Genomic DNA, 13,586 nt, shown 5'->3' on the forward strand with positions numbered 1-13,586 from the left:
CATTAAACATTAAAATAAAAATCAGATCATACCAACACCACATGTGAGGTTATTTTACCTCAGGCAGATATAAAGCTTGTCCTTTCGTAAAGCCTACAAAAACCATAGATTTAGGCATGTGTGAACTATGACAACTTAGGAAGCACACAAATTTCAATTTGAAAAATGTGGTTTACCTGCCTATGTATTCTTCGGTGCATAGAAATGATGACACAGAATATACACAACTGCATAGGTGAGCAAAGGAGCAATATACAGCATGGAAGGATTACCACACATGACTAACCATATTATTAGCATGGGACACATGGCTAATGACCGGGAATGTGTAACAATAGAGAAATTCTAAGTAATAAGTCAGACTGCTCTTATAGCACAGTTATTACTGGAAAAATATCAGAGGTAGATATACCAGCTGCAGACACACTAGACAGGTAAGAATGATGACAATGTCTGGACTTCAAAGAATAATTAAGGGTCAATTCTGCAGTGTCATACCAGCCCGGTACTCTCCGATAACCACACATGGAGATTAATTTTAAACGTCTTAATTAAGCTGTGTTCAACTCAGAACTCAACATTCCAAGCCTGCCTTCAACTCATCTTGCTAACGCTTACGTCACAGGCCTACAGTGTACAGTGGCAACCAAAAGAGGTCCAGAATTCTTTTATTTATAAGACATTAAAATTGCTGCACTGGCTTCTAGTACCATTATAATTGTATGAATCTGGTAACTGCTTATGTCAACCTATGTACTAAACATCACATTATCAAATATTCATTTGATTCAGGTTTGCCATCCTCATAATTGTAGCATCCTCCCCAGCCTGGGTGCCCACTAATAAATACACCACACAAGAAACATGGTAAAACACGTCTTTATTCTCCTACAGAAAAACTGCAAACTCAACATTCTATCCTTTCACTTCACTATGCTCTAACGCTTATGTCACAGTTCTACGGAGTCCATCAGTATCAAAATGAGTTTTGTCATTTCTAGCTCACACAACCCTACATTGCCCCCCTCTCTTAAATTAAAAATGATTTTTTTTTACAAATATATACAATCATAACTCTTCAATGCGTCTTTGTGGTACTCTGATCACATATCCCTACCGTGTCTTTGGAAACTGGGGATAGGCAGTCAAAGTGCCCATGATCTGCATTGGCGATGTAGGAACAACAGCAGTAAAGGGGTATTCAATTGTCCTTTCAGACTCAGTCTCTACATTGATAACAGTGCCTAACAAGTGATGAGCCTCATGTTGGAACTGTGATGAATCTCGCATAAAAGACTTCCTAGGACATTGGGCAGTCAGCATGTGTCCTTGTTGGTCACAACATGAAATGGCTTAGCCTTGAAGGGTGCATTAGAATTCCATTTTCTAGCCTGATGGGCAAGCACCTGAACTCCTCTAGTAAACGCAATGTATTTTGCATGTTGGCCTTTGTCTGTATAAGCCTTAATTTTTCTTTTGCGATTGAAGGGCCCTATTCACAAAGGTAAATAGAGACGAGTCTAACTTTGTGACTTTCGGTAGTCACAAAGGGCATTTACAGTTAAACTTATGTTTTGGTCTTAAGTTTAACTAAGCCCAGGACTTTCAGTCTCAGTGAAACTTAAGACCCAAATGTAAGTTTAACTGAGACAGAAGTTTAACTTTGTGACTCATAAGTGCCCTTTGTTAATACTGAAAGCCGTAAAGTTAGATTTTGGTCTCAGTTTACCTTTGCGAATCAGGTCCCAAGTTTCTTATACAGATTTCTTCCTCAGTACTTGATCGTCTGTTAGTCCATCTAGATAACTGGTCATCACAGCTCTCCTGAACCTCAAGGTTGAAGGGCTTTCAAATGTGGTACAGTGAGGGGTTGAATGGTAAGCTTGAAGAGTAGAATTTAAGACAGTTTTAAGGTCAAACTTTTCCAAAACAGCACGCTGAACGTGTACTCATGAAACGTTCGACGAAGCCATTAGCCTGTGGCCAAAGAGGCGTGCTCTTCTGATGCTTCAAATTATGATGACTGAGAAATTCTCTGAATTCTAGACAGTAAAAAGGTGAGCCATTGTCAGATTTCAGGATTGCAGAAACAACCCCTATCACAAAGATACTTTCTAATCTATCGATGATTCTTTGTTGAATGATGGATGAGAGATCTTCTATCAATGGAAAATGGGAGTATTCATCAAAAATCACTATCAGGTGATATCCATTGTCAAGAAAATCGAGGAAGTCAATGCCAGTTCGTTCCCATACATGCTTTGGCAACTCTGACATGTTTAAAGTGTGTTGAGTGGTTTTCGATGAAAGGCAGTTGCATAGATGACAGGCCTTCAATTCCCTTTCAATTCTATCATCAAGATGGGGGAAAAAGACTCAGTATTGGAGAGTACCACAATGTCCTTTATGGGCCACTTCAAAGATCTGTTGTTGCAACCTCTACAGAATAGCAATTCTCGGACCTCTTAGGAAAAAGCCTACTTATGTAAAAGACAGCTCATCTTTAGCATTTATAACCTTCTGGTATTCACTCTCACTGGTAAGAGGTTGAGTGTGCTGGTTCCAAGACTGTCTTTCAGTTTTAACATGTCACTGTCTTGACTCATGACAGTCACAATTTGTTTCAACGAAATGGCAGCTGGTGTGCTGGATTTCACAAAGAAATTTTTTGTAGGCTTCAGCTGTCTTCAAAGGGGTATCATGTTACTCTAGACGCACTCATGAGAAGTAGTTGGCAGGATTTTGATCTTTCTCTGGATAGCGCACAATTGTGTTGTTGCATTCTTGAAATCGTAGACCCCAACATTCATTGTGAGGATGCATCTCAGCCTTTGCATTGCCATAAATGCTCAACAACTCTTGATGATCTATCACAAGCATGAAAGATTTTCCATATAAAAATATGTGGAAATGTTCACAAGCCGATACCACTGATAAACCTTTTTTCCTCTGGTTGTGAATAAGCATGTTCAGTTTGGGCCAAACTTATGCTTGCATACGTCACAATATGCCTTCAAGCATTTGGGTGTTTACTGTGCTGTGCAAATGTTGCACCTAACCCAACTGAGCTAGCATCAACAACAACCTCTGTTTGAAGGTTTGGTTTAAACTATGTCATTTCAGCAGCATTCTCTATAGCCTGTTTTATCTTCTTGAAGCTTTGCTCGCATTTATGTGACCAATGAAATCGAGCATTCTTTTTCGACAAGTATCTCAACGGAGCACTTATGCTGGCAAAGTCTTGTATATATCTAGAGCAGTAGATGGCCAACCCAAGGAATGAATGTAACATTGAAACATTTTGACGGGGACTGGTAGTTGACAACTCTTGCACTTTAGCTGGATTGGGTGTCATTCCCACATCAGAAAAGGTATGGCCAAAGAACTTTAGCTTTGTCTTATGGAACTCACATTTGCTGGGTTTCAAAGTCAAACCTGCATCCGCAAGTAAATGACACACATATGTGAGAGCTTTATCCTGCCTCTTCTGTGTAGCTCCGAAAAACAATATGTCATCACTATAATTAAACACATTTATAACAGGCTGCATGGTACGTCAAATGGCATCTTCCAAAAGCTCTGCAGTTTAAGTCTTGTATACAACATACCAATATGAGTAGAAATGGTTACAAATGTACCTGCAACTCTACATCAGTTCCAAATGATAATATCGTTTATTCAAATCCAAGAGACAGAACACCTTCGCACCATTAAATTGGGTATTCATGTCGGCGATGAGCGGACCTGAATGTCGTTCATGTTCAATGGCCTTGTTTGCTTGACGCATGTCAACGCAGATGCATACAGCTCCTTCACTGTCCTGTTTGTATACTATCACTATTGGAGAAAACCAGGATTTGGACTAGTGAAAAGTTCAATGATGCCATGTTTGAGCAATGATTCAAGTTCTTTTTAATAGCTTCTGTATATAAAATGCAGTTCATCTGTGCCTTTGAGCAACAGGATGGTCGTCCTCATTAATGTGTAATTGTACTTTCATAGTCTTGAAGTTTCCTATCTCATGAAATAATGAAGGGAACTGACTTACTATTTTGTAATGAGCATTCATGTTATAGTTCACTGATATCAGTCCCATATCAGCAGCTGTGCTGAAACTGAGTAAATTGTTATTTGACACCATCCCTGAAAGTACATGAATGGATGCTTGTGCTTTCGTTTTCTTGTGTTTCATCGTTGCTTCAAATGAACCCTGACTTTTTAATGATGTCAATGAAGCCAATGTATACACTTTCATGTATTCAATGGCTTAAGTCGTAGCAATGAAGATAGTTCATTGTATTTTTCCTCAGGCATTATGTTTATCGATGCACCACTGTAGGTATTAAAACATATTGACCAATTGTTTACCTTTAGTGTAATCTTCAGACATGTTTGAATGATTTTGGTGCTTGTTCAGGTCAACTTTTCTATGACCGGTGTTTTTATTAACAAGCGGGCATCCCAACGTGCACACATTTTTATAAGGTAAACTTCAACATTGCACAACCATTGTCTTCACTTTTACTTGATATAGATACTGAAGACATCCTTTACAATGATATAGATGATGAACAACTTTATTGCTGTTGATGTGCCTCACAGGAGCAGATGCCACTATTGATAAATTAATTATTCTCTGAGATTAAATTGTACTTCACAGACTGAGGACTCATTTTGGGTACCCAACACTTTGTTAATGTGGCCTGAGCAGTGTCTATGTTAAAAATGTGAGCAAGACTACAGTGGCTCTGATCCATGCTGACACAGCGCTACACTATGATGTATGACGTTTGCAATCAGCGGCATGATATCAGATGCACTGTGCACAACCCGGAAGCTGCTTTGATGCCTGCTTCACTTGGCATCTTCCCTGAAATTAACAAAAAAATGGCATTTCAAGTAACATGCTGGGGACAGAAGAATAATTTATCTCTATTGACGGCAAAATCCTTTGATGAAGTAAGTTCAATCATATTCTGATGATTTAAATGCAATCAATTCTCAGTATAATTCCATGTGATACTAGCTTGATAATATATTAGTATCTTAACAGTGTGTCACTATAGGGAGCTTTCCTCTCCCACTCTCCTATGGGGCATAATCTGCAAGAGTTATCGTGAAGTTATGAACACTTTTATGCATGTTGTTCTGTTATGTGCGATTTGTAAAGTGTGAGTTTGAATTGATTTCACTGGTGTAAACATGTCAGAATGAGGACACATAAACAACACAAAAATGTTTTTCAAGTGATTTCACAAGTTGATAACTAATATGATTTCCATTGTGGGTTGTATCAAATTTTAAATACCACAAATAACAGCAAGTTCCCTCTGTGCATTTGTTGTATGTTATGCTGTCCTCCACATAGTTCACCAAATTCCCAATAGTTAGGCTGGGTTGATACTTGGGATACAAGTCTTGAGGAAGACCAATGACCCATGACGCTTTATCGTTGGCTGAGCCATGTCAACTACCCTTTAGATGTAGGGCTAATAGTCAGCCATAGGCATGCTAAATGCTCATTTTAATGTTATCCGGGAACTAATACATTTATAGATACTGGTGATTCACTAGATAATTATATTCAGGATGATTCCATTTTAGAAGATTATATTAGAGCTCACAAAGGTGGTTGAGCCTATCCAAGTAGAACGCGTTCTTAAAAGTGGACAAAGCCTGATTATGAAGCATGCCACAAAATGTGAGAGAGGTTCCAGTCCACAAAATTATTATTTTTGTGGGAAAAGAGGGAATGTGTGATTTTCATACCATTAGTTAGGCTGTACCTGGTTGTGTTATGTACACCTTCAGGGAGAATTATATAGCCTATTTCTTCTTACCCTACCTTGTTTAGCACACATCGGTCTTTATACATCTCTGATTGTGCGTGCCACTCCAGATAAATCTGTATGTGAAGAGTTCTCCCTGGTTGGACTGGTGGCTCAATGGACCTATGTGTTCACACCAGAAATCGGTGTTTGATCCTATGGTCACAGATTCAAATCCTAGCAAGTCCTATGAGCTTTTTATTCTTTTGAAGTTGATAAAAAAAAGTACCATATATCTGGGGAAAAATTAAAATCTGTTTTTCAGCACCAAAATGGCCTTATGGGTGAACATGATCTTTACAAATGCACGCTATAATTTGTGGGCTATCACAGACTCATCTGAGCAATACCAGACTTTTATCCATGCCAGGTGTATGGGTTCTCAGCACCTCAGCTCTTTATTGATTAACACAGAAATATGCACCTAGCCTGCCCCAAATCTCTATTATTTCCGGTATATACCACATTTCTTTGTGAATACATCCATGTAGAAGCCCATGAAACATCTATGAAACATATCTATGCAATGTACTTTTTAAGTACACTTTGTATTATGAGTGTGTGCTATTCTATGTTTAACATCTTAAATATACCAGAGCAGTACATTATGTGAAAGGTAGATCAGATTGTTGATTACTCAGTCAGAAGTCCTCTGTACCTCACCTGGGCCTTCGCAATTAATCCTCCCATTGCTGAGGTGCTTTCTCACTTCTGGAATTTGGTCACAAAAATATAATACATAACACTGCGAATCAGTATCTGGAAGGGGTGCTTTAACACGGTCCTTCCAAATATCTAATCACAATCCCGAATTGAGATTCTGTAGAATAAAAGTTTGGTGTTTGGACATAAAAAAAGCATTTTTGTAGTTGCACACAGCGCAATTGTGCAAATAGGGCCATTTGCTACCTCAAAAATGACTTTTAAATCTGGCCCTTAGAATATTTTATGGAAGGCGGAAAAAAGCCCATGGACTAGAGAGATGTCTTGCATTTTGTAGGTAATGGTATTTGGCAGACATCTTTCTGGTCAAGGTTTAATAGGAAGCGTACATTCTTGTTTAAGCTTTATTGCTTACAGTGCAACAAAGCGTGGGCTTGATAATCTGCGCAGATTCACTGATCTTGAAATTTGGATCCACAGGGAGTAAGTGTTCTTTTACACTTCTCCAAATCAATAGCCAAGTGTACACTGACAGTTTGTTATTTAGAAGTAGACCTCGGGATAGGAGACAAGAGAAAAACAGAGAAAATGGATATTGTCATGTTGTCTGGTTGCACACCTGGGATGGGTCTGAACTGTCGGTGCATTGATATTAGACTTGAGTAGTGTTTCAGAATTCATATTATGCTGAATCCAGTACCTAACTTTTGATATTGTATATGATATATCTTTCACAATCTCTGTATTTACCACTCTCTGGTTAAATGGAACTGTGCAACTTCTTAGAGCTTAAGGAATACACATGGGAAGAACTATGTTGTTATTACAAAACAGACTTTGAAAGCCACTAGTGTTAGTTTGAAAGTCATAGAAGATCTGTCTGGGATTAACAGGGAATAATAATCTTGAAACATATGTACTTGTTCAACAAAAACATACGAGCAGTCATACTTAGGAATACAGTACATTAAGAGGATTTTTAAAAGGCAGTTCGGTAGATTCTGTTTTCTGTGAACAAGCCAACATCAGTTCACTTAAAAGAATAATTACATTTGTTTTAAGTACAGGGCTGCCTGAATGGCTAATATACGCACAAATTGAAATCCAGTGAGGTTTCAAGAGTTGGTAGTTGGTACAGATGAAATGATGGCCTTAAACCAGGGGCGGCTCTTCCTCAGTGGTGGTGAAGTGTCACCCCACTGGCTCAGGGCCAGCAGCTGAAAAATAAAACTATATTTTATTATCATTTTATTTTTCAGCTGCTGGCTGAGCCAGTGTGTGTAGAGAGGGATGGTGCAATGGGAGGCAGGAGGAATAAAGAGGTATGTGCACTTTATAAGTGTGCATGTCTGTTTGGCCAATAGTCATAGGTCGGCCAAACTGACATGCAGAGTTAGGTTTCTCCAACCCAGCTGTATTGCACAGCTGGGTTGGAGAAGCATCACAAATTGAGCCTAAGCGAGCATTAAACCAGCCCACTCAGGCCAATTCCTGTGCTGCTCTCATGCTTTGTAATAACATGAGAGCAGCACAGGGTCTGCTCAACCAGGAAGCAGAGGAACAAACTGAGATGTGTGGTGGGCGTCACCTTCAGGTAAGTAATTTTTTTTATTATTAAACCCACCTGTGCTCCCCCCGCATGTCCTTTACCTGCCCTACCACCTTTTGTTTATGTCAGCCACCATTCCCTTAAACAAACATGGCAGTTTAGTTTCCAACATCCCCCATCTCTTTTTTTACTCCAATGTGTATCCAAAACAATCACATCCATGATTTAACTCATTGTATTTATTGCACTGTTAAAATGTTTTACATCTGATGCATTTACACATTTAGGGGCTCATTCCAATGTCGGTCGGAAAGGCTCCGAACAGAGGTCGGATTCTCCTTAACCATTTCGGAACCTATGTTTCCGACTGACCGACTATGATGTACTCGGTTGGAAAGCAAACCGTTTGATCATTCTGAATCGGTTCCGACAGGCATTTGGAAACTCCAAGTCGGTCAAAGCCGAATCGTACAGCTCTATGGAACGCGTTTCTGACTGACGTATTGCAATGTCGGATTCTGACAGCCTTTCCAACTCAGTCTGTCCGACATGAAAAGGCTGTTGGAAACTGACTTTGGGGGCCCCTAGCAGGCCCCTCTTCATCCTGAGGCCTCCGGTTGGGGGCTGTGGTGGTACCCAAGTGACCCCCTTGTTAAACCATGCACAGTGTGGCGGGCACCATGGGGTGCCCACCACAGGGTGCATGGTTTTCCACAACCACCTCTTTTTTCAATGGAAGCCTGTGTTGTTGGTCAGAACACAGGCTCCTATTGAAGTCAATGGGAGACTTTCCGAACGGTGTTCGGAAGCATCGTAATCGGTCGGGCTCACCAAATGCAAGTCTGTCGGAACCGATTCCGACGTGGGTTTGGTTTCCAATGAGACCTTAGTGTTGATTTAAAAAGGATTTGTATCAGTGCTGAAACACATCAATGTCTGGTGTATACTATATTAATTGCTGTACCGTAGAAAATATTAGTATTAATGTATTCCTCATGTAAATGATCAATCACTGTTAAAAATGCACACTTTGCGTTATTTAAAATATAGAAGAACAATGAAACTCCCAAAGGACAATAGCCTTGAGATTCATCTAATTTTTAAATCCCATCTCCTCCCCTGGGTAGGGCAAGAAAATATAATACATAATCTATTGCCCATCCACACATGTCGGATGGTGGCTGACCCCTCCCACAAGTATGTGGGTGGGCAAAGCGGCCAAGGCTTACTCCAGGTGGTGAGTGGATTACGAACACAGATTCAAGATGAGGCACAAAACAGTCCTAAATAATATCATTGTGCATTTGGGGCTTTATCTTTGGACCTTTATTGTCAATTGTGTAAATAAAACACTCTGTTTACAGAGACCAGAAAGAAGAATCACTCTCTGTGGGTGAGGTACAACACCAAAATGCTATTTGACTTCTTAATGCCAGGTGCTAGTACTCTCTTGATACTGACTCTGAGACTAAGGGATGGTGCAAGGTGACTCAAGAGTGGCCTGATAATTTTCTAGTGCACCAAGAGAAAAATAAAAGTTGTCTCCCCTCTCAAAATAATTGTACCAAAATATAACAGCAACAGTAAACTCATACAGATATGGCAAAGTAATAGTAACTCCAGGTCAGTATATCGATGTCAGGTTAGGGACACGATCCAGAATAAATTGGAGTCCAGAGGCCAGAAAAGACTCCTTGAAGTACCTAGTATTTTCAAAGGAGCTGACGAAAATAATGGTCCACTTCCAAGAATAAGGTCCAAATGGTTCCTTTTTGGGGGCTTTTATCTACAGGTCGTGGTACAGGTAAAAAGGTATGTGTCCTGGAGTGGAATTACATTGTCACCATGTCTAGTCACTGGTCACCTGTGGTCACTTGTGTCGAGGAGTAGTAAAAATCCTCTCAGTCATCAGAGAACAGCTCAGGTAACAAAAAAACTGAATTGGATGGATCAACTCCGATGGATTAACATGCTTCCAGAATGCATGGAAAAAACTGGCGAAGTAGTTGATAGCTAACATGTGGAGTTATAAGCATTATAATTATGTTTTTCAATGTATTATAGTGTGCCCTGTTGAGTGCATGATCAGTGAATCCTCTTCTGGTGGTGCAGGAGCACCACCCAAATAGCCTTGGCTCCATTGGCTCTCCTTCCACAGGGCCAGGCAGGCCTTTATTCCACCAGATATTTCCTCCTTGGGCTCAGCGCTTTGAGGCTGGTACTGAAATCCCAGGGCCGCCTCTAGTTCACCTGTCACTTTCCCCAGCTCCCTGAGGTTAATTGCAGCAGGTACAAGGGGGCTTCAAGAGAGAGAGAAGGGGAGGGATGGAGGAAAGCATGAGAAAGCAATCAGACACGGAGAGGAGAAAAGGGGGGAGAGAATGGAAGGAGGGAAAGAGAGAGACTGTGCAGGGAAAAGAAGGGAGCGGGTCTGGCTTGAGGTGGCAGATCCCCAGAGATGGAGCAGGGGCTTTAGGGCATGGTGTTCATTGCTTTATTTTTAGAGCATTGAAAAACCAAAATGAACATTTGTTTTTTCACTGTTCTGACATCAGAGCAGTGAAAAATCTCCGGTGTTCTAAAAAAAAAAAAGCCTTCAGTGGAAGCCATAAATAAACAAATATTTTATATAATTTGATGTAAGCCACTCTCAACTTTCTTTGCAGTTTAGAATAGATGCTAATAAGTATACGGATTTTGCTCTCCCATTCAAAGCCTTTGCAGCTGGATTAAAAAAAAAAAATAATGCCTTATGACAGGGAGTCCGATTCTCTTGCTTTTTATGCATATGTGTGAGTGTGAGCCAGCTCACTAGTAAGTGTCTATAGACAGAAAGTACCTAATCCTGTTTCAGTGGATCAATATCACAATCGCCAAGTCATGATCTGTGGCCTGGACATGATGGGCTTCCCTGCTCCAGCGCAGACGACTGCCTGTTTTTATGAGCCGGCAGCCGTGAAAAGTCAATTCATGTAGACAAATATTTTTGTAAAAAACATTACGTTAAGGCCAGGAGTAAATACCGTTTTGATGTCCTATTGGAAGGTAAAAGCTACAAAACTGGTACTGGACATTGAGAAAGTGGTTTTCTGCAGAGGGGCAACATTTGCTCCGGAGAAAACCATGAGGGAAAAGTCACGTTTGAAAAGTGCGTTTGCACTAATGACACAATTTCTTCTAGATGCCTAAGCGTACACTGAGCTCATGTTTGCGTGCAGAAACGCCCACGCGTGGCTGGAAATGAGAATTCACTGAAGTTTTCTATGACTACTCCCTGGAATCTGCAACTGTTAACCTTTGTCCCCTCCAGACAATCAGCAATTTATGGTAAAAATGCAGAAGGCAATCTGTGGAAGCGCATTTCTGATTATTATGTGTATCGTGTCCAGGGTGTTTTATCACATAAGTGCAACCCGTTTCCACTTTCACTGGTCACGAAAAAAGTCCCAAAGCATTTGTGATTGAATGCAGCTGGAGTACTCTGATCGTGTGCCATTTGCGTGCACACCATCATTTTTTAGTGCTGGATAAGTAACTGTACTTTCATACCACAGTTATAGCTTTCCACAATCTCCTGTGCACTTGGAATTAGAATCAAGACTTGGCAACAAGATTCGAAGCGACGCACGTTCTTTCAACTCACCGCAGGGCTTAACAGCGCAGAACTCCCAGAGGGTGTCGGGGTCAAGAGTGTGGCACCAAGGCCTGGACTTGCCATCAGGGTTGCGGCAGTAATTGTCATCCAGGCCCTTGTTAGGATATCTGCAATCCAGAGAGAAAACAGTGCGTTGAACAAATATGCCTGGTAACCTCAGACACGCATTTCCTTTCAAAGCAGCGCAATTAAGTGGGGTTTCTATAAACACGGAAAGGCATGCCATGCTCATTAGGAAGGCTGCTCCTCCCGGGAGTAATGAAACTGGAGCCCTAAAGAGCATTTCTTTCAATGGTCTTATTACTAATGATAGCCTCTGTCCACACCCACCCTTGCAAGGTAATGGTCGTGTTTATGGACGTGTATAAATGCATGCCTTGCTGACAGAGAGCTTCCCTTTTTATTAATCTTAGAGTTTTTAAGATACAATTAATTTTCACCCCTGCACTTTATATTTCATCATGCAAAGGTATAAGTGTTAAAACTAATGTGAATGACAAAAAAAACATTAAAATCCTCAGACTGGAAAATGTATTTCCACACTGTATTCATACTCAAGGTTTGCGGAAAAGCCCACCTCTGTTTAGCCACATGAATGATATTGAAGGTTTAACACCTTTTTTGCCGCCCAAACAAGATAAGTCAAAGTCCTTTGTCAGTTCCTCTGATGTTCTACTTTTCCGGCGTTCCAAATATTGATATCCACAGATCGATGTCATTTGTAAAGGACCCAAATGTGAATTGTCCCAAGATGCTTGTAATCACCATAGATTGATAAAAGTCTAATTATATCCCTCCCAATAGGTGAGTTTTCACCATTTTTTAAAACTCTATAAGCAGGTGACTCACCCAATACTTTGAGACAAGTTGAGCCACGTTTTCCACTCCACTTCAGAAAAATCATTTCAATTTGGCACTTTTTAAATTGTCAATCTACCACTGTCTTTCAACACACCAATCTCAATGGTTAGCTTAGATGGTACCCTAATATGTGTTCCCTCCATTGGGTGAAACATCTCATATGTGACATCTATACCATAATTAGTGTACTCTGACAGCCATGTATAGCTAAAGTAAACCACTCCGGATGGAAGATGTGTGTTTTCTTAACACCAGTCACTATCTGGATGCATAATTGTAAGTCTATTGAAAATAAACCAGCATTTTTTGGGAGGTGGGTGTCTTTTCTGAAGACATTGCAGCAGTCAATGTGTGCAATAATAAGGTCTTTTGCAATTTTTGCATCTCCTTAAAAATGTGTTGATGTCCTAATGAAAAGTCAAGAATTTCTTACAAGTTGGGGTCATTGGTTATCAACTGCAAGAGATTATCATAAATATATCCAAAACATTTTCACATGAGTATAATTGCTTTATCAGTTATCATGGGCATGCAGAGTGCTATAAGGCTTTTTAAATCAGCAATGGGCATCTCAAAATTAGATCCGAATTATTTAAAATAAGGGCAAGATAGTTCCAATCAATTAACTGCTTTTTCACCTCAATGTAAATCCCATTTTTCTCCTTTAAAGATAGCATTTAAAGTTTTTGCTTCCTGTTCTAATGGCCTTTCTCTTTCCCAACGTCCAGCTACAATATCTCAAGGTTTATGTTCCAACACAGGTTTTGGTGTATTTAAATAATAAATATCACTCACTGCCACTTACAGATTGTACTTAGGGAATGCAATTTACCACTTTAGTACAACTTCATGTAATATGCCAAATCTCACAACTCAACGCTACCCATAATCTAAAAAAGCTTAAGTTACACTTTCCTGATGTGTGACAGTGAATGTTAAATGTGAACATTGTACTAACTATTGTATTAAAAAAAGTTCAACATTAAATGAACGTCCTATTCATTATTTCGAGAGAAACTTAGACACAGTT

At 39.9% G+C, this 13,586-nt stretch overlaps 1 protein-coding gene across 4 annotated transcripts in view; it reads right to left on the minus strand.

Moving 5' to 3' along the window:
• Positions 1-13,586, minus strand: part of HGF (hepatocyte growth factor) — a 475,310-nt gene that overhangs the window by 190,278 nt on the left and 271,446 nt on the right. For all 4 annotated transcript variants that reach the window (XM_085652885.1, XM_085652884.1, XM_085652887.1 and 1 more), the window contains one exon: positions 11,684-11,802. In XM_085652885.1, coding sequence (XP_085509011.1) covers positions 11,684-11,802 — 119 coding nt within the window. The remainder of the gene's footprint in view (positions 1-11,683; positions 11,803-13,586) is intronic.

This window comes from Triturus cristatus, chromosome 4_1, assembly GCF_964204655.1.
Source record: "Triturus cristatus chromosome 4_1, aTriCri1.1, whole genome shotgun sequence".
NCBI lineage: Eukaryota > Metazoa > Chordata > Amphibia > Caudata > Salamandridae > Triturus > Triturus cristatus.